Source organism: Pan troglodytes, chromosome 9 (genome assembly GCF_028858775.2).
Source record: "Pan troglodytes isolate AG18354 chromosome 9, NHGRI_mPanTro3-v2.0_pri, whole genome shotgun sequence".
NCBI lineage: Eukaryota > Metazoa > Chordata > Mammalia > Primates > Hominidae > Pan > Pan troglodytes.
Genome location: NC_072407.2, coordinates 63,583,040 through 63,605,710, shown reverse-complemented (window position 1 = coordinate 63,605,710; position 22,671 = coordinate 63,583,040). Strand labels below are relative to the sequence as shown.

The 22,671-nt window shown below is 53.9% G+C and overlaps 2 protein-coding genes across 9 annotated transcripts in view; one reads left to right on the top strand and one right to left on the bottom strand.

Moving 5' to 3' along the window:
• Positions 1-7,446, top strand: part of CYB561A3 (cytochrome b561 family member A3) — a 13,584-nt gene extending 6,138 nt beyond the window's left edge. For 2 of the 4 annotated variants that reach the window (XM_063782952.1, XM_009423234.5), the window contains 4 exons: positions 2,185-2,393; positions 3,038-3,192; positions 5,036-5,192; positions 5,761-7,446. In XM_063782952.1, the coding sequence (XP_063639022.1) occupies positions 2,185-2,393; positions 3,038-3,192; positions 5,036-5,192; positions 5,761-5,784 (545 nt within the window). In that variant the 3' untranslated portion in view covers positions 5,785-7,446. The remainder of the gene's footprint in view (positions 1-2,184; positions 2,394-3,037; positions 3,193-5,035; positions 5,193-5,760) is intronic. The other 2 variants (XM_009423233.3, XM_009423232.5) reach the window with 2 other exon arrangements.
• Positions 1,801-22,671, bottom strand: TKFC (triokinase and FMN cyclase). Of its 5 annotated transcripts, XM_063782577.1 has the most exons (19): positions 22,570-22,667; positions 21,169-21,280; positions 19,527-19,694; positions 17,769-17,958; positions 16,723-16,833; positions 16,464-16,645; positions 14,724-14,802; positions 14,326-14,415; positions 13,743-13,777; positions 13,580-13,664; positions 13,394-13,483; positions 12,780-12,896; positions 12,263-12,382; positions 11,965-12,102; positions 10,872-10,978; positions 10,673-10,776; positions 10,493-10,526; positions 10,292-10,381; positions 9,316-9,887 (listed from the first exon to the last, which is right to left on the bottom strand). In XM_063782577.1, the coding sequence occupies exons 5-19, from the start codon at positions 16,814-16,816 to the stop codon at positions 9,735-9,737; spliced, it is 1,518 nt and encodes a 505-aa protein (XP_063638647.1). In that variant the 5' UTR covers positions 16,817-16,833; positions 17,769-17,958; positions 19,527-19,694; positions 21,169-21,280; positions 22,570-22,667; the 3' UTR covers positions 9,316-9,734.

The following is a 22,671-nucleotide window of genomic DNA, read 5'->3' as shown; positions in this document are numbered from 1 at the left end:
TCACGTGTTCCAATAAAGCTTTATTTGCAAACATAGGTAGGGAGCTGGATTTGGCCTTTGAGCTGTAGTGTTTTGTTTTGTTTTGTTTTTTTCTAGACGGAGTCTTGCTGTGTCGCCCAGGCTGGAGTGCAGTGGCGTGATAGCGGCTCACTGCAAGCTCCACCTCCCGGGTTTGCACCATTCTCCTGCCTCAGCCTCCCGAGTAGCTGGGACTACAGGCGCCTGCCACCGTGACCGGCTAATTTTTTTTTGTATTTTTAGTAGAGACAGGGTTTCACCGTGTTAGCCAGGATGGTCTTGATCTCCTGACCTTGTGATCTGCCCACCTCAGCCTCCCGAAGTGCTGGGATTACAGGCTTGAGCCATCATGCCCGACCTGAGCTGTAGTTTTTAACCAGCTCTAGAGAACAGGAGATTGAAGCCTCTCATGGTTTAGTCAAGCCACTGAATGAGGGACTTGCTTGCTCTTCCGGGATCCATCTTTTTTTTTTTTTTTCTTTTTTTGAGATGGAGTTTTGCTCTTGTTGCCCAGGCTGGAGTGCAATGGCGTGATCTTGGCTCACTGCAACCTCCGCCTCCTGGGTTCAGGCCATTCTCCTGCCTCAGCCTCCCAAGTACCTGAGATTATAGGTGCCCGCCATCATGCCCAGCTAATTTTTATATTTTTTAGTAGAGATGGGGTTTCACCATGTTGGTCAGGCTGGCCTCGAACTCCTGACCTCAGGTGATCCACCCGCCTCTGCCTCCCAAAGTGCTGGGATTACAGGCGTGAGCCACTGCGCCCAACCTGGGATCCATCTTTTTGTCCCATGCTTTCAAATCTGTGCCTTGGGGCCCCGGTGAGCCTCATTTTCCCCATTTGTAAAATGGCAATACGATGCCATTGATGATAGCAGCTTACCATGTGCAGTTCACATATATCATCCCATTTTGTTCTTACAAGTTTGTGAGGTGGGCTCTGTTATATCCCTTTTACAGATGAGGAAATTGAGAGTTAGACAGGAGAGGCCAGGCCAGGCGTGGTGGCTCACGCCTGTAATCCCAGCACTTTGGGAGACTGAGGCGGGCGGATCATGAGGTCAGGGGATCGAGACCATCCTCGCTAACACAGTGAAACCCCGTCTCTACTAAAAATACAAAAAATTAGCCGGGTATGGTGGCAGGCACCTGTAGTCCCAGCTACTTGGGAGGCTGAGGCAGGAGAATGGCGTGAACCCGGGAGGCGGAGCTTGCAGTGAGCTGAGATTGCGCCGCTGCACTCCAGCCTGGATGATAGAACGAGGCTCTGTCTCAAAAAAAAAAAAAAAAAAAGAAAGGAGAGGCCAAACAGCTAAGAGGCAGAGCCTGGATTTGGACCTATGTTGCCTGACCTTAGTACCTGTGTTGACAGCCAGCCTCACTTGTGACAATTCAGTTTGATGAAACAATGACTGTCATGATGCTTTTTAGCCTAGAAACTGTAAACAAGCTGAATTTATTATTGTGAAAATAGAATGAGAGGTCCAAGAAACCTGCTTCCCCCCTCCACTTTTTTTTTAGGAGACAGGTTTCCCTCTTTTTCAGGCTAGAGTGCAGTGGGATGATCATAGCTTGCTGCAGCCTTGAACTCTTAGGCTCAAGTGATCCTCCCACCTCAGTCCCCCAAGTAGCTGAGAGAACAGGCATGTGCCACCATGCCCGGGTAATATTTTTTATTTTTATTTTTTGTGGACACAGGATCTTGCTATGTTGCCCAGGCTGATCTTGAACTTCTGGCCTCCCAAAGTGCTGACATGAGTCACCGTGCCCAGCCCTCCTCCCTTTTTAATTGGAATCTATTTATTTATTTATTTCTCTCTGTGGCCCAGGCTAGATTGCAGTGGCATGATCATAGCTCACTGTAACCTCAAACTCCTGGCCTCAAGCAGTCCTCCCACCTTGGCCTCCCAAAAAGTGCTGGAATTACAGGCATGAGCCACCTTGCCTGACCACTCCTCCCTTTTTAACTGGCCCTTCTCTCCTCCCTTCTTGGCTGTTATCCCACAAATCATGGGAGGGTAGAAGATGCCGAGGAGTTGATACCAGTGCCCTAGCATTTCCTGTTCCCTTGCTGGGAAGCTGTGTAGGATCCTATCAGGGTTATTCCCTGATGTCTGGGTGAGCTCGAGGGGAGAGGCTGAGCCCTGGCACTACTCTCTCCTGCAGCGTCGCTGGTGTACCGCCTGCCCCAGTCGTGGGTGGGGCCCAAACTGCCCTGGAAACTCCTCCATGCAGCGCTGCACCTGATGGCCTTCGTCCTCACTGTTGTGGGGCTGGTTGCTGTCTTTACGTTTCACAACCATGGAAGGACTGCCAACCTCTACTCCCTGCACAGCTGGCTGGGCATCACCACTGTCTTCCTCTTCGCCTGCCAGGTGGGTTCTCTCTGTTCTCCTCCTCGAGGTTCCCAGAGCCATGAGCTCTGGTTGGGGGTTCACTTGCATGAGCACCAAATATTCCTCTGCTCACTGCTTGGAGAGAGACTTGCAGGTTGTTATCTTGTAGAACTGACAGTTTATTCAAGGGCTGTGGGAGGTCAGTGGCCTGAACTTACCCTGTTCCTTTTATCCCTCCCATTGCCCGTCTCTCATCCCAGAGCGCTCTCTGCTAACTTTGTCATGGCACGCACTATGCTGACTCTAATCAGCCATCTGGCTTCCACTTTCCCCACTCCCACCTCTGTGAACCAAAAGAATTCTTGAAGTGGTTTCCATATTCTGATCTCAGGTCTGTGCGAGTGAAGAGTTTTATGAGCAAGGACTGGAAGGAACCAGAGACAAACAAGGTGGTTGGGTTTGCTGGGAGTGGGATGGTAGCTAAGCATGTCATTTACTGTTCTTGTTGCTTGGGTAATAGGCCACAATGAGGAAGCTAGCACGGTAGTGGGCAATGCCAGGTGGGAAGGTTTGAGTTGTGAAAGAAGAGCCAGGGAGCAGAGATGGGGAGGAGGCACTGATGGGGTGGGATGTGCTTTGGTCACACATAGCACAGTCGGGTGCGTCCTCCCTTTTGTCCACAGTGGTTCCTGGGCTTTGCTGTCTTCCTCCTGCCCTGGGCGTCCATGTGGCTGCGCAGCCTCCTAAAACCTATCCACGTCTTTTTTGGAGCCGCCATCCTCTCTCTGTCCATCGCATCCGTCATTTCGGGCATTAATGAGAAGCTTTTCTTCAGTTTGTGAGTGCAGTGGGGTCCCCAACTCTAAGGTGAAGAGGAGGGAATAGGGTCTTCAAAAGATACACCCTGTGATCACAGGACTCACCCAAGGGAGGAGAGATTTTGGGGTTGGGTCCACTCCTGATCTGGAAAGTAACAGAATTGATCTTTCTTTAGGTTGAAATTGGTAAGTCAGCAGATATTTATTGAGCATCAGTTTGATTTAGCACCTGCTGTGTGTCAGAAACAGTACTAAGCACCTTACATTTAATCCTGTCAACCACCCTACATCATTGGTATTGATTGGTATTGTTGTCATTGCCATTTTCTTTTTTTTTTTTTTTTTTTTTTTTTGAGATGGAGTCTCACTCTGTCGCTCAGGCTGGAGTGTAGTGGCACAATCTTGGCTCACTGCAACCTCCACCTGCCGGGTTCAAGCAATTCTCCTGCCTCTGCCTCCCAAGTAGCTGGGTCTACAAGTGTGTGCCACCATGCCCGGCTAATTTTTTGAATTTTTAGTAGGGACGGGGTTTCACCACGCTGGGCAGGCTGGTCTCGGACTCCTGACCTCATGATCTGCCCGCCTCGGCCTCCCAGAGTGCTGGGATTACAGGCATGAGCCACTGCACCCGGCCGTCATTGCCATTTTCAATTGAGGGAACAGATTCTGCAATAGGACTGTTCAGGTAAAAAAAAAAAAAAAAAAATGAGGGAACAGAGGGGTTACGTAACTTACCCAAGGGCACACAGCCAGTAAGTGGCAGAGCTGGGACTCAGGTTAGGCAGTCTGACTCTAGAGCCTTGCATGCCTGACCACTACTGTCCATTCTTTTGAGGCAATGGGGTGTAGTGGAAAAGCAACTAGGACTTAAGGTCAGACCTTGGTTTCGATCTTGGCTGTGCCATTTACTAGTTATGCAACTTTGGGCAAGTTAATTTCATTGCTTTGAGCTTCAGTTTCCTCATGGGTAAAAGGATTATTACAGCTGGGTGCCGTGGCATGCACCTGTAGTCCCAGCTACTAGGGAGGCTGAGGTGGAAGGAGTCCAGCCTGGGCAACATAGGAAGACCTTCTGTCTCTCCTTTTATCCCCCCAGCCAAGAGATAGCATCTCACTCTGTTGCCTAGGTTGGAGAGCAATGGTGTGACCATAGCTCACTGCAGCATCAAACTCCTGCACTCAAGCGATCTTCCCAATGTAGCCTCCTAAGCAAGCTAGGACTACAGGCATGGACCACCTCACCTAGCTAAGTTTTATTTTTGTAGAGACAGGATCTCACTATGTTGCACAGGCTAGTCTCCAACTCCTGGGGTAAAGCAATCCTCATGCCTTGGCCTCCCAAAGTGCTGGGATTACAAGAGTGAGCCACTGCACCTGGCTCATTATACAAATATTTGCAGGGACTTAGAAAGGGTGTTAAAATTCAGCTGGGCATGGTGGCTCACGCCTGTAATCCCAGCACTTTGGGAGGCCGAGGCGGGCGGATCACAAGGTCAGGAGATCGAGACCATCCTGGCTAACATGGTGAAACCCTGTCTCTACTAAAAATACAAAAAATTAGCCGGGTGTGGTGGCAGGCACCTGCAGTCCCAGCTACTCGGGAGGCTGAGACAGGAGAATGGCGTGAACCCAGGAGGCGGAGCTTGCAGTGAGCCGAGATCGTGCCACTGCACTCCAGCCTGGGTAACAGAGCAAGACTCTGCCTCAAAAAAAAAAAAAAAAAAAAGAAAGGGTGTTAAAATTCTGGATCACATGTGGACCCGGGAAGGTTTTCTCACCCTCTGTTAGTGACATCGAGTCTCCCACTAGACAAAAATAGGTGGAAAAATCTCTCGAGGGCTCACATTGTTTTGTCATCTTCAGGAAAAACACCACCAGGCCATACCACAGCCTGCCCAGTGAGGCGGTCTTTGCCAACAGCACCGGGATGCTGGTGGTGGCCTTTGGGCTGCTGGTGCTCTACATCCTTCTGGCTTCATCTTGGAAGCGCCCAGAGCCGGGGATCCTGACCGACAGACAGGTATGGGTTCCAGTCCCACATTCCAGGGTGGGACAGGGCCAGGTCTAGAGAAGGATCTCCCACGAAAGGCTGGGGCCTTGACAAGAAGACTTACCCTGTGGCACAGCAGGAAACCAAGTAACTTGAGGGTGGAGTTAGGGTGGCTGATGGGGAACACTGGTCCCAAACCAGCGCATACCAGTGAAATGCTGGGACTCCCCAGTCTGTCCATTGGGAGACAGAATTTCCCCCCCAAATCACTGTGGTTCTGTGGGGTGAAGTGTGGCCTTATCTTCTTCCCCAAGGAAGGGCTTGACTGTGACAAGGGTGTGTGATTTCTCCTTTACCAGCCTGGGGGCTAGTCTAGTGGGATGGGTGCCTGGTGACCAGCTGAGTGCTCAGAGCAGGTCTTGATGGGATGTAGGGAGACGGGGTGTGTACCAGGCTCAGGGACTTTGGGGCTTCCCTGAGGGATTTGGTGGCTTGGATGGGGACCACCCTGCAGGTTGGGGGTCTGTCTGAACAGCTTGGGCCTGGTGTGACTCCTGCATCATGTCATTAACTCCTGGGCATCTGCCTCTCTTTCCAGCCCCTGCTGCATGATGGGGAGTGAAGCAGCAGGAAGGGGCTCCCAAGAGCTCCTGGTGGTGCAGCCTGTGCTCCCCTCAGAAGCTCTGCTCTTCCCAGGGCTCCTGGCTGGTTTCAGCAGGCGACTTTCTTCGAATGCTGGGCCCAGACTTCTTGCCTGGGTGCTGGCCTGCCCTCTCCGGCCACTTGCTGCCTGTCTGCTTTCCTTGGTGGCTTTGCCTGGGTGCTGGGCCTGCCCTCTCCGGCCGCTTGCTGCCTGTCTGCTTTCCTTGGTGGCTTTGCCTGGGTGCTGGGCCTGCCCTCTCCGGCCGCTTGCTGCCTGTCTGCTTTCCTTGGTGGCTTTGCCTGGGTGCTGGGCCTGCCCTCTCCGGCCGCTTGCTGCCTGTCTGCTTTCCTTGGTGGCTTTGGCTTCTGCACTCCTTGGCGTCAGCCTCTCAGGTCCTCCATTCACACGAGGTCCTCCTCGCTCTGGCCGCTCTTGCTGCTCCTGTCTGAAGAAATCAGACTGATTTCCTCTTAAGACTCCTAGGGATGTGGTGAAGAGCTGGGACTCAAGTGCAGTCCACGGTGTGAAACATGAGGGAGGTGAGGTGTCCGTCCACTTCCCCCATAAAGGTGTGCATTTCAGTTAGGCTGCCCCGCCACAGAGCAGGCTTCATCTGCTCTGCCATCCAGCCCCATCTGGATGTGAGGTGGGGTGGAGACATCATGGGGTGATTGCAGAAAGGGGGAGTGGCGGCCCACGCAGCTTCTGCTGAGGAGCTGACTGCTCTGAGCTGTTCTGTTTCGTATTGCTGCTCTGTGTCTGCATGTATTGTGACCATGCGGCTCCACCTCTTCCAGCTGCTGCTACAGCTGAGGCCTGGATCCCGGCCTTTCCCTGTGACTTACGTGTCTGTCACCGGCAGGCAGCCCTACAAATCCTGGTGACCTGCTCTCCCAAGAACAGAGCCTGTCCCCAGATGTCCCAGTAGCGATGAGTAACAGAGGTGGCTGTGGACTTCCTTTACTTCTCCTTGCTGGATCAGGGCCTTCCTGCCTCCCACTGGGCAGGTCCGGCCTTGCTCTCTTGGCAGGGCCCCAGCCCCTCTGACCACTCTGCAGCTCACCATGCAACTGATGCCAAAGTTGTGGTGTCCTGTGTGCAGCAGCCCTGGGAGCCACTGCCACCTTCAGAGGGGTTCCTTGCTGAGACCCACATTGCTTCACCTGCCCCCACCATGGCTGCTTGCCTGGCCCAACCTAGCGTTCTGTGCCATGCTAGAGCTTGAGCTGTTGCTCTTCTTCAGGGGAGGAAATAGGGTGGGGAGCGGGAAGGGTCTTGCTCCTCTCCTAAGTGTTGCTGCTGTGGCTTTTTTGCCTTCTCCAAAGACGCACTGCCAGGTCCCAAGCTTCAGACTGCTGTGCTTAGTAAGCAAGTGAGAAGCCTGGGGTTTGGAGCCCACCTACTCTCTGGCAGCATCAGCATCCTACTCCTGGCAACATCAGGCCAACGTCCACCCCAGCCTCACATTGCCAGATGTTGGCAGAAGGGCTAATATTGACCGTCTTGACTGGCTGGAGCCTTCAAAGCCACTGGGATGTCCTCCAGGCACCTGGGTCCCATGACCAGCTCCCCGTCTCCATAGGGGTAGGCATTTCACTGGTTTATGAAGCTCGAGTTTCATTAAATATGTTAAGAATCAAAGCTGTCTTTGTTCAGGCTGCTATAACAAAAATATAATAGCCTGGGTGGCTTAAACAACAAGTGTTTATTTCTCACAGTTCTGGAGGCTATAGACATCCAAGATCAAGGCGCTGGCAAATGTGGTGTGTGGCAAGGGCCAGCTTCCTCAGAGACCATCTTCTCACCATAACCTCACATGGTGGAAAGGGCGTGAGAGCTCTCTGGGGCTCCACCCTCATAACCCAATCACCTCCCAAAGGCCCCACGTCCTAACACTACCATAGTGGGGGTGAGCCTTTCAACACAGGAATTTGGGGGGGACACAAACATTCAGTCTCTAATAACAGCCCTCTGATGAAATGATGCTGTGGTTAAATGAGTTCTGGGCCAATTTGTAAAAGCCTCAGGACAGGTCTGACCCTCACAGACCTAGGGAGGGGCCAACCGGAAGGCACCAAAGATCCACATGATCCTCTGTCTTCATGGAATGGCATGTGTGGATTCACATGCAGCTCATTTATGTGCGATGTCCTTAACAGCTAATGGCACGTGCTTATCTCACGAGGAAGAACATTTTTCCTATTTCATAATCTGAGAAAACAAGACTCAAAAAGGGTGACTAGGTTGAGGTCACCCAGCCAGGAAATGACAGAGCTGGGATCCACAGGCCACCGTCTGAGGCCAGCCTCCTTCCCAGCTGCTGGGCGCATACTCCTGTGCACGTGGATGCCTTGTGGTCAGGGATGTATGGTGCAGCCGACAGACAGGACCCTGGGTAGAGAAGCCCAGGCACTCGGGGAGCCTGCAGCCAAATTTGGGCCAAGTAGGTGACGGGGGTTTGGGGGGCAGGAGGCTCTTTCCTACCAGCTAGTGGTAGAGCAGATGACCTGGGAGGGGCTGGGGGCCCAACCCTTGTGATAACCGTAACTCTCAGTGAGTGAGCACTTGGACTGTGCTGGGCTTTATGGCCCATCTTCATCAATTCATTTGAATCCTTTCATGTCCCCGTGAGGTGGGTACCATTCTGATTTTACAGATCCCAAAGGGCTAAAAAATAGGCCTTAGCTCCTGTAGCTGGGTTAAAGCAGAATCAGATTTCAGATCATGTGTATGAGTCGACAGCCAGTGCCTTTAACTACTCCCTACCCTACATGTGTGCCAGGCATGTGCTGTTTGTCTCCACATGCATACAGTGCCCCTGCTCACCCTGGTGCCATCAGTGATCGCTCTAGAAAGAGACCTAGGGGATGGCTTGGCTGCAGTTTCTTTCTTTCTTTCTTTTTTTTTTTTTTTTTTTTGAGACAGGGTCTCGCTTTTTTGCCCAGGCTGGAGTATAGTGGCATGCTTATGGCTCACCGCAGCCTCGACCTCCTGGGCCCAAGCCATCCTCCCAACTCAGCCTCCCAAGTTAGGACTACAGGCACACACTACTATGCCTGGCTAATTTTGTATTTTTTGGTAGAGACAGGGTTTTACCATGTTGCCCAGGCTGGTCTTGAACTCCTGGCCTCCCAAAGTGCTGGGATTGCAGGTGTGAGCCACCGTGCCCGGCCTGGCTGCATTTTTTGATCTACAACTGAATCTTAGACTATGATGATTTATTTTCCTTCTGGTGTCCCAAATGCCCATTCGACTCCCGAGGAGCCACTGAATTGTTAATTCAATGCTGAGAAAAGCCCCTCTACCATTCTTACATGCATCAGGTGTGTGTACTGGAAAGGGGATGGGTCGGGGGTCTCAGTGGAAGCAGCCCAGCTGAGGAGACACTGCCTTAGGGGCTCAGGTAATAAAGATCTGCCTGGTAGAAGATGGGTCATGATGCCTGCAGCCAGGGCTGTGGGCCCCCTTGTTTACATGCTTGGGAAAAGGTCCCTCAGAGGAGGCAGTGTCTTTCTTGCTTCCATGTATTATAGTTTATTAACTTTCTTTTTCACGCTCACTGGGGTTAAGGTGCGGAAGGCATTTCACAGGGAGTCTTAAAACCAAATTAGGATTGCCAGGTAAAGGCTGCACAAGGAAAATGCCTTATCTCTGAAGCCCAGAGCTGGCAGGGGAGGGCATGACCCAGGGACTCCACCCTCCTGCAAAGGGAAAGGGCATGCTGGAGAGGCATGGGGACCCACTCCAGCTCGCTCTGGGTGCTGTCTGTAGTTCTGGAAGCTTGGTGGAGGATTTCCTGCTCAACTTAGAGGGTGGGCCAATGGGGCCAGGCCGGGGGAAGGTGAGGGTTGGAAGGCAGAAGGAAGTGACAAAGGCCACCTCAGCACAGCAGTGAGAGGAGCTGAGGCCAAGGGAGGCAGTCACACATCCTAGCTCTGCAAGACCTCCAAGATGGCCCGGAGGATGGCAGCAGCTGCCACCGCCCCAGGGTCTGGCTGCTCCAGCCGTGCTGAGCTGATATAACTGGCTCTTCCGGCTCCAGCTTCCATATTCTTGGTGGCCTCGGCTGCAGCTTCGGCACTCTGGGGGATGGGGTGTGGGAGCAGGTTCAAGGGCAGATCACCAGGCCGCCTCCTTCCTGCCATGGGCAGAACGTCTCTGCCGTGCAGCCTGGCCCTGCACGCCCTTGCCCTGGCTCTGCCAGCACCCTCTGCTCTGTCACCAAATGGAAAGTCACTTCTCATCTACTTCCAGCAGGGAAAAGGGTCACCATTCACTGAGGCCCTGTCACATCCCAGGCAGTGTGCGGGGCTCTACATATTTCCTTAGCCACATAACCACCTTCTGAGATAGGTGCTCATCTCCATTGTACAGAGAAGGAAACTGCGGTCCAGGAAGGTTATTAACTTGCTCAGGGTCACATGGAGACAGGAGTCTGCTGGCTAGAAGCCTGTCTCCCCAGGTGGCTGGGCCCAGCCTCACTCACCTTGACTGCTTTGGTCAGGACTTGTAACAGATCAGCTCCTGGGCTCTTCCAGGCTTGGAGCTCCTGCCCTGCTGCCCACAGAGAATCCAGCTGGACAAGGTGAAGGAAAGGGGGCTGAGCACGGGCTCTGCAACCGAGGGTGCTCTTTAGACTTACAGGGCCAAAAGGAGAAAGGTCTGGGGCCACAGCCTGAGTACATACCATAGTCCTGTCCCCTGGGGCAGCCTTGCCATACCTGGCAGGGAAAGAGAGTGAAAGACGCTCACTATAGGGAACCAAGGGAATCACTCTGAGGGTTGGGCTAGGGCCTGGCAGGGCGCAGATGTCACCAACCACCTCCCCCAGCCCATCCCTGGTCTGATGCACAGCGCTCTGGCTCACTTCTGCATGGCTTCCAGGCCGGCATCCATGGCAGCAGACCAGGCTGGGAGGCTGGTCTTGGCCTTCAGGGGCTGTGCAGCCGCAGTCAGGAACAGGCCATAGAGCTGGGGAAGATGACAACACTGAGCATGTGGTGCTGGCCTGGACCCCAGCCAGCCCAGCCACCTCCCTGTCAGCCCTTCAGCCCCCAGGCACCCACCGCCCCAGATGAGCCTCCCATCTTCTCCAGGAGCAGGACAGACAACTTGGAGAGCAGCTGGGCAGGGCTGGCAGGGGGTGGGCCCTCCTTCAGCCACTCCTGGATTGCTGCAGGCAGAGAGAGATGGGGAGGAATTCAGAGATCCTCCCTCCATCTGCCAGACTTCCAGCCAGCACCAATGAAGGCTGGAAAAGGCCGACAGGGAAGTGGAATGAAGGCTTCCCAAGATCCCTTTCCACATCCAGTGTGCAGTCTGGAGAGGGGCTGGGCTGCGTAACCGAAAGGGGCCTGGGGAGGTGAGGCCTGCCCCGAAGCCCTCCACTTGACGCTCTGTACTCTGCTCCCTGGCTTGGTTTTTTTCTCCTTAGCCCTTTGTGCTAACATCCTCTGTGTTTTACTGATTTATCTGGTTGACTGTCTTCCACCCAGAACATAAGCCATGAGGGCAGTGATTTCTGTCTGCTCTGTTCACTACTGTATCCACAGCTGAGAGCAGTGCCTGCCCCAGGGCAGGCACCAAATACCTTTTCCTCGAATGAATGATGCTGGACAGTTAAGAGCTTTTCACTGGTCTGGGTAAACTGAGAAAAATAAGGATAACAGAATAAGTTCGCCTTGAGTTGTAAGTTATTCACTGTGAAGGATTTCATTTAATTCTAAGATAACAACCTCATACATTTGTGGTGTTAAGAAGGTCCCTGTCGGCCGGGTGTGGTGGCTCATGCCTGTAATCTCAGCACTTTGGGAGGCCAAGGCGAGCGGATGGCTTGAGGTGGGGAGTTAGAGACCAGCCTGGCCAACATGGCGAGACCCCGTCTCCACTAAAAACACAACAATTAGCCAGGCGTGGTGGCGCATGCCTGTTATCTCAGCTAGTCAGGAGGCTGAGGCAGGAAAATCACTTGAACCCGGGGGGCGGAGACTGCAGTGAGCCAAGATCACACCATTGCATACTCCAGCCTAGCGACAGAGTGAGATTCCTTCTAAAAAAAAAAAAAAAAAAAAAGAAGGTCCCTGCCTTCAGGGAAACAAGTGGAAGGGGTTGGCTAAGGTTTTGTGAATGACCTCACTTGGCAAAGTCCCTGGCACCAACCTCTGGCCGCACGGCTGTGGGTAGTGCCACAGTCGCCGTCACCAGCAGCCCGGTCTAGGGCATTCAGGTGTTCCTCCAGGCCCAGGAGGGTGCTGCACACCCGTTCCAGCACCAGTGCCATCCGCTTCGAGGCTGAGCCTAGAAAGGGAAGATGCTGAAGAACAGGCCCACCGGGCCCTTCTCACAACCACACTTGACTATGGTGGGAGATGTGGGTGCCAGGGCCCCTACCCACCCCACCGTATACTCCTGCATCCTTTGGGAAGCCTGTCCCTTCCCCAAAGGCAGGGGTTGGTACCTCCTGCAGCAGTGGAATCAGGGGCCTCCTGGGGCTCGGCAGGGGCTACCCGGCTCCGCTTCCGCCCAGTAATGGAGACTGCAGCCACGTTAGGCCAGGCTGCTGCAGTGGTTTCAGCATCTAAGGGCAGCAAGATAACTCTCTTAGACACGGCTGTCCAGCCAGGGATTCAGCAGGGCTTGGACCCTCCCATCCTGACCCTGGTGGCCTGGCTTTCTCAGCAGCCCTGGAGGAAGGGAGTCCACCTTGACAAGCATGGACTGAATGCCTACTGTGTACAGGGGTATGGAGAGAGGGTCCCTGGGAAAGGGTCAGGCCTCTCTGAGGAGGATCCTAATACCAACTCCTTCTAGTCCAGTGAGAGCTGGAGAAGGCTGGAGAAGCCCAGGAAGAGCCTTCTTCACAGGCTCCAGAGCCCTGATTGTCATGGTCAGCCCTGACGGGGTCTCCAAGTCTCCCTGGCTCCTTCCAGTTACAAGGAGCCCTGGCTTGGGTGACCCCAGGTTCCAAGTCTCACCTATCAGTTTCAGGAGAGGCTCATCCACCAGCAGGAGGGTGAGAGAAATGCCAGGCATCTCCAGTGCTGACATGAAGGTGCCCACCAGGGCACGGGCAATCTTCACCCCGCGGCCCTCTGCAATACCAGAGTGTGGCAGTCCAAAAGGGAAAAATGGGCATCAGGGAAAGAAAACAACAGAAAAGCAAGGACCTTGGAAGCTGGGGCTCTGAGGTCGGGAGGGAGATGTCTTGATTTCCTCCTGGCAGGCATCCCTCAATAACCCCACAAATGACCATGTTCCCTGGAGGTGTCCTCTACGTCGGGGAAGATAAGTAATTACAGGTCTCATTTACTCAGTTCGTGCCAGGTGCTGGGCGCTGTGTTGAGTGTCTTACACATGTTTAATCTCACTTAATCCTCAAAACAATGGTATAAAGCAGGTACCATTATTATTACCCCCAATTTGCAGACAAGAAAACAAACAGAGGCTCAAGGTATCCGGCAATTAGGTGGCAGAGAGACGATTTAACTCAGGCTTATCTGACGCACAGTCCGTGTTCTCTGCCATCACAAGACCCTCCCTCAGCCCTTTCCAAAGGGCTGTAGGATCCCCTTCCCAGTGCATGGCTCACCCAGGGAGCGGACGGTAGCGTCGGCTATGATGCCCAGTTCCAGGAATGACAGGCCACCCAGGTTGTTGACCATCATCACAACTGAGGAGCCTGCGGGTAGACATGACACCCCAGGTGAGACCCTCTGGGCATCTCCTCCCCAGAGGTGTAGGAGGGGTTGGGAGACGCGGGCGAGAGGCTACCCACCGGGCTGCACAGGCACATGGGACGCGTTGGTGGTGTTTGTCATGTGGTCGAGCATGAGTTTCACAATCTCATCGGCGGTTGCCATCTGTCAGAGGGAGCCAGGAATGAGCTGCATCTGGGGGGCCTTGGCCTTAGGGCGGCCTGTGCCAGAGGGACCACCTACCTTTATCCGGCGCACACCAGCTTCCCCGTGGATCCCTGCGGATAGATGTGATCACTGCTGACCCACTCAAGGCCTGGGGATTTGCTTATCGTTTTTATCAAGGACTCACACAGTGCTGGACTCACACAGTAAGTGGGCGGGAGTGGGGGATGGAAATGGACAGAATAATGAAAAACACGATCTCTGTTCTCTGGGAGCTTGTGGCCTGGTGGTGGAGATAGCTTTAACTAGAGATAGTTAAGGAGGAAGCACAGGCGAGGAAAGAAAGCTTTGCAGCCAGGTGATCTTTGAACAGCCGTTGAAAGAAGGGTGTATTCTGGCAGGGACAGGAGGACCTGAGAATGGCAGGCAAAGGCTAGGAGGTGGGCAGTGCACAGAGCTCCACATGGCCAAAGCCGTGGGTATAGACAGCAAAGCAGGTAGAAATCAGGCAGGTTGGGCCAGGCTGGGCCTCAAATGACCAGGTAAAAATACTAAGACCACCTGGGGAGAGGACCAGGTTGATGGCTCTAAGGGTATGCAAGGTGGGCAAAGTCCAGGGCCAAGGAGCAGGCAGGGCTGGGATGGATGGCCACAAGCTTACCCAGACCCAGCTCCACCTCGTCGGCTGAGAGCTCGAAGGTGGGTTTGGAACCAGGGACGCTGCAGGAGGATAAGCTCACCCCCAGGGTACCTATGAGAAACAAGGCATGAAGGGATGACTGTTCCACTCTTAGCACTGGGCATCAGGAAGGGTGGCAGCAGCATCTCAGAGGCCCTGCCCACAGGTACCCTCTTCTCTGAGAAAGGCTGCCAGACTCTCCACCTCAGCCATGGTACCCAAGGCCACCAGTCCCCAGGAGCTCCCCCAGGGATACATTCCCTAGACCCCTGGGGAATAACCTGGGGAGCACCGCTAGGCAGCCAACAGGAACCTGCTCCTCGTCCCAGGGCTGTCCAACCTTCCCCACTCTCTTCCCCAGCTCCCAGGCCAGCACTCACCCATGGCCTTGGCGACCACGTTCACCTGCTTTGCGATCTCCTCCAGCCCCACACCAGCCTCAGCCAGAGCACCTGCCACCTGCAGCCACAAAGAGGTAAAAGCCCCAGGGGGGAGGGTATCACTGTACCATGTGGGGTGGAAGACAGGCAGGGGATGAATTTCTTGTTGGGAAGGGGGAACCTCAGGATTTCCACACTCAACCTGGCCCATCATATTTAGGGCAGAAGAGCAAACTCCCCTCATTCACAGTGTACCTGCCAGGAATCTTCAAGAATTCCAGTCTGTTGGAGTCAGAAGAGACTTTACAAATGGGGAAATGGACCCAGAAAGGGGCGGTGACTTGTCCAATGTCACACAGCCAGTGGGTGGCCAGTTTCCCAACTCTAGAGTTCCAGAGTTCTCTCTCCCATAGCCTTGCTATTTTGTGCCACTTTACCCATCTATCCATCCATCCATCCACCCAATTTTTACCAAGCATCTAGTATATGCTGAAAAGGAAAAAAGGCGACTAAGTCACAGTCTCCACCTTCAAGAACTCACAGCCTGGGGAGAGGCTAGGGAAGCAGATACCCATAAATTGAAAATTTATGTGAGGTGGTAATTACAGTGATGGAGTCCACACTAGGACTGGCTGCCAACCAGCTCAGGGTAGTGGGGAGATGGAGATCAGGGAGAGCCTTCCAGGTGGGGAGACATCAGAGCTGGGCCTCTGTAGAATGGTAGGAGTTAGCCAGGCCAAAAGGAGGCTGGACAAGGAAAGAATTTTCCAGGCCACAGACACTGCATAAGCAAAGCCAGAGATGATCCATAGCCTGGCAGGTACAGGAGCTGGTGTGAATAGACCATAAGAGGAAGGCAGGGATGGCTGGGCGCGGTGGCTCACGCTCGTCATCCCAGCACTTTGGGAGGCCGAGGCAGGCAGATCACTTGAGGTCAGGAGTTCGAGGCCAGCCTGGCCAACATGGTGAAACCACATCTCTACCAAAAATACAAAAATTAGCCGGGCGTGGTGGCAGGTGCCTTGTAATCCCAGCTACTCGGGAGGCTGAGGAAGGAGAATCACTTAAACCTGGGCAGCGGAGATTGCAGTGAGCCAAGATCGCGCCACTGCATTCCAGCCTGGGCAACAGAGTGAGACTCTGCCTCAAAAAATAAATAAATAAATAAAAAATAAATAAAAGAAAATAAAAAAAAGAGGAAGGCAGGGATGATGGGAGATGAAGGTGGGGAGTCAGGGAGCTACGGTGAGGGCTTGTATTGATTCTAGGCACCCAAGAAGGCTTTCAGTGGATGAATAACCTAGTCAGATACACATTTTAAAAAGACACCTCTGGCAGTAGTGTGGAGAATGGATGAGCAAGGCCAGAAGGCAGGAAGCAGGCAGGGGAGCCCAGTGAGGAGGTGGCTGCAGCCATCAGGCATGAGTAGATGACCCCTGAACCAAGGCAAAGCAGGAGGGCGGGGTCTGAGGAGGATGTGTGTTGTACATTTGGGAGGAGAAGCACCAGGACCGGGCAACTGATTGGGTGTGGAGAAGAGAAGGGGACGAGTCTGGGAAAATGCCTGTATCTGGGCTTAGGTAGCTGAGGGGATGGCGGGGCCTTCTGAGATCAGGGAACACTGGAGAAAAAGAACTAGCTTCTTGGGGAAGGGCTGGAAAGGTCCAGTTACTGGGTGCTGCCAGGCAAGGGAAGGCTGGAAAGGGCTGGCCAGTCTCCACGTCCCCGGTGGAAGCCCACCTTGTGTATAAGCACTGTGCCGCACAGCCCCCGCCGGCCTGCCTTCTTCAGGACAGTGAAGGCGCTGTCGTCCCCAATCACCACCATCTCCACCGGGATGCCTTCAGCCCGGGCCTGCTCCCGGGCCAGGCCGAAGTTGAGCCGATCCCCAGTGTAGTTCTTCACGATAAGGAGCGTCCCCACTGCGGGAGCAGCCGGCAGGGCTCAGTGTGCTTACTGTGCCCTCCCTGCCGCAGCCCCTCCTGCATGCCAGGCTTACCTGTGCCGGCCTGGGCCACGGCCCTGATGGCTGCCAGGATGCTGCCCACTGCCGGGGAGGTGAACACAGCTCCCGCGATGACCCCAGTCAGCATCCCCTTCCCTATGAAACCTGGAGGTGGAAGGAGTGGAGTGAGCATGCTGGGTGGGACTCGCGCCTGTAGTCACTGGGGCTTCCCACACTCCGGGGGTCATGGTTTGGTGAGCCCTACTGTGTGCTTGGTGCTCAAAGATCCCCCAGGTCTTCACATGGCTGACTCCTTCTTAGGAGGCATCTTAGAGAGACCTTCTGTGACCTCCCAGCCTGAAGCAGTCACCAGCTCCCTCCCCAGGGACTCACTGTTCCTTTGCCCCATTTTACTGTCTTTACTAAGTCACTTAGCACCCTCTGAAATGATCTCATTTACTTTCGTGTTTACTTGGTTATTGTCTGTCTCCCCTAAGTAGAATATAAGCTCCACGAGGGCAGGGACCTTGCCTGTCTGGTATCCCTAGTGCCCAGTACAGCGCCAGGTACACAGTGGGCTCATGAGTGTTTGCCAAATGAATGGATTTTGCTGAAGGAAGACAGGAAGCAGAGAAATGACGCGCATCCTAGTCCCTGCCCTCCAGCAGCCCTCAAGGAGAGTCTGCGTCCCTGGCTCCACACAGGAAAGAAGCCAGGACAATCCACACGTGGGACACAGCAGGTGGGAATTCAGAAGAGGGGTGCTGCTCTAGGCTGGAAGAGTCAGGAAGCCTTCATGGAATCGGGGTGGGTCTGCTGGGCTTGGAGGGTCCAGAAGATTCATGGAATCACTGACTCTCAGAGCTAGAAGGACTTGAGAGATTGTTTGGCCCAACTTCGTAGATTTGTAGATGTAGAAACAGATTCAGAGAGGCCGTGATGGGCCCCTGATCCCAGCCGGAGGGAGTGGGAGAGTGGGAAGTACCCCAGTTCCTGATTCTGGGCTGAGCTCCAACCTGCACTTCATGGCAGCACTAAGGATCCCCCAGGAGGCCCTGTCCATTCCACTAGTACCCCCTGCCCCACCCCAGGATACTCACCAGCATGGGCAGGCTCATGGCCAGAGCCCCCACCCGACAGCAGTGCCACCCGGCCCTTGAGGCTGTCCAGGTCAGAACGGAGGGCCACGCGGTGGCCCTGCAAGAGCTGCAGGTTGGGGTTGCAGGCCACCAGGCCAGCAAGAGCGTCATCAGCACAGCCAGCCACCGAGTTCACCAGCTTCTTGGAGGTCTGCAAGGGAGGAGTGAGAAGGAGGTCAGAATGTGGTCAGTACAGATACCCCCATCCTGCGCAGCCACACTGCTGTGGTGTAGACCCCTCTCCCGCATCCACCTAGGAACTCCAGGAGCACAGGACTTCCTTGAGTTGGGCGACATCTTAGGTGGGTATTTCTGTGAGTTTTCAGTAATGTGTGACTTTCTATTCAGTACCTAATTTATGAAGTGTCTTGCACCATACCTTCAATTTATTCTGAAAAAATGGCTGCAATACAAAGAAAATGGGGGAGTGGTTGCCTGCAGTGTAAAATATTTTAATAAAACTGGGGCCCAACACCTTCTTCTGTCAAAAGGAAGAAAAGCCTCAGGCTGAGGCTCCTATGCTGGGGGAGGAGCTGAGCAGGTTCCACAGCCACCGCTGCTCCCTGGTGCTCCAACTCAGGGCAAACATTTCCCCAGCCTCTTGGTATGCCAGGCCCAGCGCTAGACACTATGTGTAGAGATAACAGCTCAGGTGCAGTGGCTCATGCCTGTAATCCCAGCACTTTGGGAGGCTGAGGCAGGCAGATCGCCTGAGTCCAAGACTTTGAGACCGGCCTGGGCAACATGATGAGACTCCATCTCTACAAAAAATATGAAAAATGATCCAGGCATGGTGGTGCATGCCTGGAGTCCCACTACTTGGAAGGCTGAGGTGGGAGGATCACTTGAACCTGGGAGGTCATGGCTGCAGTAAGCTGTCATCGTGCCACTGCACTCCAGCCTAGGTGACAGAGTGAGACTCCATCTCGGAAATAAAAAAAGAGATAACAATGCTGTTCCTGCCCTCAGTGGAAACACAGCAGAGGTCACAGCCATATGCAGTGGGCACTGCTACACGAGGAGCGCACGTGCACCATGGGAGCATAGAGGAGGGGCCGCAGCCTCCCGAGGGGCCTGGAGGTCTCTGGGAAGGATAAGCAGGACCGGGGTAGGGAAAAGGGGGCAGGAGACACGGGAGGAGGGAAAAGGGAGGCTCTTCCAGCCAGAGGGGGAGCATAAGCCAAGGCCTGGATGAGTGAATAGTGTGGTGGTGCCAGGAAGCACGGGTGACCAGCAGGAAGGGGTGGGGAGGAGAGGACTGGCCACAGGCAGCCTCAGGAGGGGTTGTGGACAGGCTGGTGGAGGGTTACAGAGCAGTGCCGCCAGGCTTGGCTGAGTGGATACAGGGTGCAGACAGAAGTGAGTAGCGTGGGGGCCAGAATGGAGTGTGGCTTGAGCTCTGCTGTTACAGGGACTTGGGTTCAAATCCCACTTCTGCCTCTCATTAGCTGCAGGAACTCAGGGAAAATACATCATTGTCGGGAGCTAAAATTCTTCCTCTGTAAAATAGGGATTTACTAGAACAGAGTATATGCCCATGATATAGTGGAAACTCAATCAAATGAAGCTACTCCCTTTTTCAAACAGGCTGTGAAAAGCCAGAGTCTGCTGAACAAGGGCTGCAGCCCCTGGCTTTGTCCTGAAGACAGAGTGAGACTGGGGCCCAATGTGGACTCAGAGGGCTGGGCTCCCACCGCCACCTGGTGGCCCGGTGGGAACCTGCAGCTGAGCCAGGTCCTGGCAAGGTGAACTTCCGGCTGTGGCTTCTTCCTGAGCTTGCTAGCACCAGCTCCTTTGTACAAAATTTGGCTCTGCTGCCTCCCTGCCAACCTGTCCTGCATCCAGCCAGGGCCAGGGCTAAGCCACCTGCTTCAGAGTAGCCTAGGTCTGTAGGGAGCAAGAAGAACAATAAGATTGATTCCATTTGCTGAGCAGTGACTAAGAGCCAGGCCTAGTTCTAAGTGTTTTTGAGCATGTCTCATTTAATCTTCCCAACAGGCCGGGTGCGGTAGCTCATGCCTATAATCCCAGAACTTTGGGAGGCCAAGGCGGGTGGATCACCTGAGGTTGGGAGTTCGAGACTAGCCTGACCAACATGGAGAAACCCCATTTCTACTAAAAATACAAAATTAGCTGGGCATGGTGGCACATGCCCGTAATTCCAGCTACTCGGGAGGCTGAGGCAGGAGAATTGCTTGAACCTGGGAGGCGGAGGTTGTGGTGAGCTGAGATTGCGCCATTGCACTCCAGCCTGGGCAACAAGAGCAAAACTCCGTTTCAAAAAAAAAAAACCAAACTAAAACAAAACAAAACTTCCCAACAGCCCTATGGAGGAAAGATGAGCCCAGTGAGGAAACTGAGGCACAGTTAAACTATTTTGCCCAAGGTCACACAGCCAGCAGGTGTCCAGGTCTGCCTGGCTCCAAAGCTGGTTCCCTTTTGGCCATATCATGCTGCTTTCTCGAGGGGCTGGAGGGAAGTGGAGGGTGACAGAGGTTACCCTAGAAAGGACATGGGTTTGTGGCTCTCAGAGCCTACCAGGGACTGGAACACACAATGAAGTTGTGAGTTGGCCTCACTCCAAGCCCAGCCTCCAGCAGCACTACCCTCCAAGAAAGTGGCCTGCTCCCCATCTTGATAATCTGTCTTTTACAGAGCCAGAAGAGGGTTTAGGGACCAGTGCTATCCCTGGTTTCAGTGGCCTGAAAGGATGGAAAAGGAAAGGAAGTCAAGTGAGGCCTCCAGGACTCTGCTTGATCAACACCACACAACCACTGGAGGTAGGCCTTAATTTGCCTTATAATGCAGATGAAATAAAAGAGGCGCAGAGAGGTCTGTAAAAGGTCATGCAGCTGGTCAGTGGCAGGCTGAAATTTGAATCCAGATATGTTCAAGGCTTGTTTTGGTTCAAATCAGTGGGCCTGGAGCAAAGCCCAGGGACATGGCCAGCCTCCCACACTGTAGATCCCAGCTCCAGACCGGCCCACATAAGCCCCAAGGTTAGGAACGGTCACATGGTCATTCTTCACGATTCCTTCTGTGACCGGTACAGTGTCCATTACAGAGCAGGTAACTGTTACTGTTTTACTCTGAATGCAAGACCCAGATAAGGGGCAGAGTGGCTCTGAAGGGACTCAAGAGGCTGCAGCCCCAGGCCTGGCTGGGACCAGCAGCCTCCAGGAAACAAAGAAAAGCAGGGATCAGACCCTGGGAGAGAGGATGACCCTCTCTCTTCACCCGTGAGCCTCAGGAGGCAATAGCATCTCTCAGTCAAAGTGTAAGGAGCTTTAGCTTGCCCAAGGCTGGGATCCTGCTTTGAGACCATGCTGCCATTCCCCTGTCCCGGCCCTGTATGACTCACCATGGTGTGGAGGCTCTGAAACAGGCGGAGTTCACACCGTTGCACTGAGCTGCTGGAGGATGGACAATCCTGTGCTACCTGGGTCTGAGTACAGTGGAGGCAGCAGCAGCACCTGCAGGAGTGGGTAACGATACAAGCTGCGGAAGGAACTCGCAGTCGACTGGCACAATCACGCCTTCAGCACCCTAGTAATTAGGGAGCTGCCCCAGACTTCGGTCCAAGTCCAAACTCTAGTACATGGGCTACGGATGGAGAAGAGTGTGGGGCTGACCAAGGTTCATGCCTGCACTTCACTGCCAGAAGACAGATCAATCCATGTCAAGCACAGGTCTGCCTTTATGTCCGGGAACAGCACCCACTTCATCACTAAAGGACAGTGATCCTCAGAATAACTATCTTTTACATGGGCATCACATGCAGCGAAAAAGTTAACAAAGCTCGTCACACGCTTGCCCTCACTGGCCTTGGCACCAAAAGGGAAGGGAATGGGGGGAGCTAGCCAGGTTTGTGACCCATTTTACTTCTGGGAAATAGACTCAGAGAGCTCTAGGGACTTGTCCAAGGTAATACAGGTAACAGCCAGAATCTAAACCAATGTCTAGTTTTTCTACAGAGTGTGTTTTTACTACTGATAATTCAGTGCCTCCAAAGTCAGGCAGAGTCTCTGCTATGGGAAAGGCAAGATATAAACCACGATGACTTTCTAGCTTTTCCTCAGTTCAGCCTGGTTCAGCAGCGTGTTGGCCTCTGTGTGGGTGCACAATAGGAAGAATCAACATAGCTCTGCCTCAGCCTACTTGGGGTTGTGGGGAGGGTCTTAGGTAAACCAATTCCTCCCTAAGCCTCAGCTTTCTCATCTGTAAAATGGGGGTTGGCTCCTCTCTGGCATTCTGCGAGTGTGCCAAGCCACGTGGTATTCCTCTTGTTCCCGGGGAGCCTGTTTGATGTGGGGTACCCTGGAGGCTGCAGGGCTGACTGCTCTCCTGGCTCATTAAGGTTCCCTACGGAGAAATATTGGTTTTGTGTTAGAGGTTCGAATTTGTAGAGCAATAGGGGCACTAATAACGTTGGGCAAGCAGACAGGTGGGCCCTTTGAAGTCTGAAGAATCAACGCGCAAAAGGGAGGAGGTGAGCAGGTGGTCGTTCAAACGTCAGGCGAGGGCACAGCTGGATCTGGAGGAACTGAGACAGTGAAAGGAAAGCAGGCAAGGTTCTAGTCTGGGATGTGCACGAATCGCGGTCTCCCTTCCCTCTCTAGGCCTCCGCAGTCCTTCCCGTTCCCAAAGGAGGAACAGCCCGAGGGCTCCTGGAGCAACGGAAGGAGGACTGGATGCGGGGAAGGGCAAAGGGCGCGGAACGGGGTGGGGAGTCTGCGGGCGAGCTCGGAGGACACTGGCGCACCTCCCCCGCCGGCTCACGGCCGCATCCGCCACATCCGAAGGCGCCGCGACTTCCCGGAGACCCCGAAGCGTGCGCTCTCATCCGGGTCCTGCGGGCGCTGGC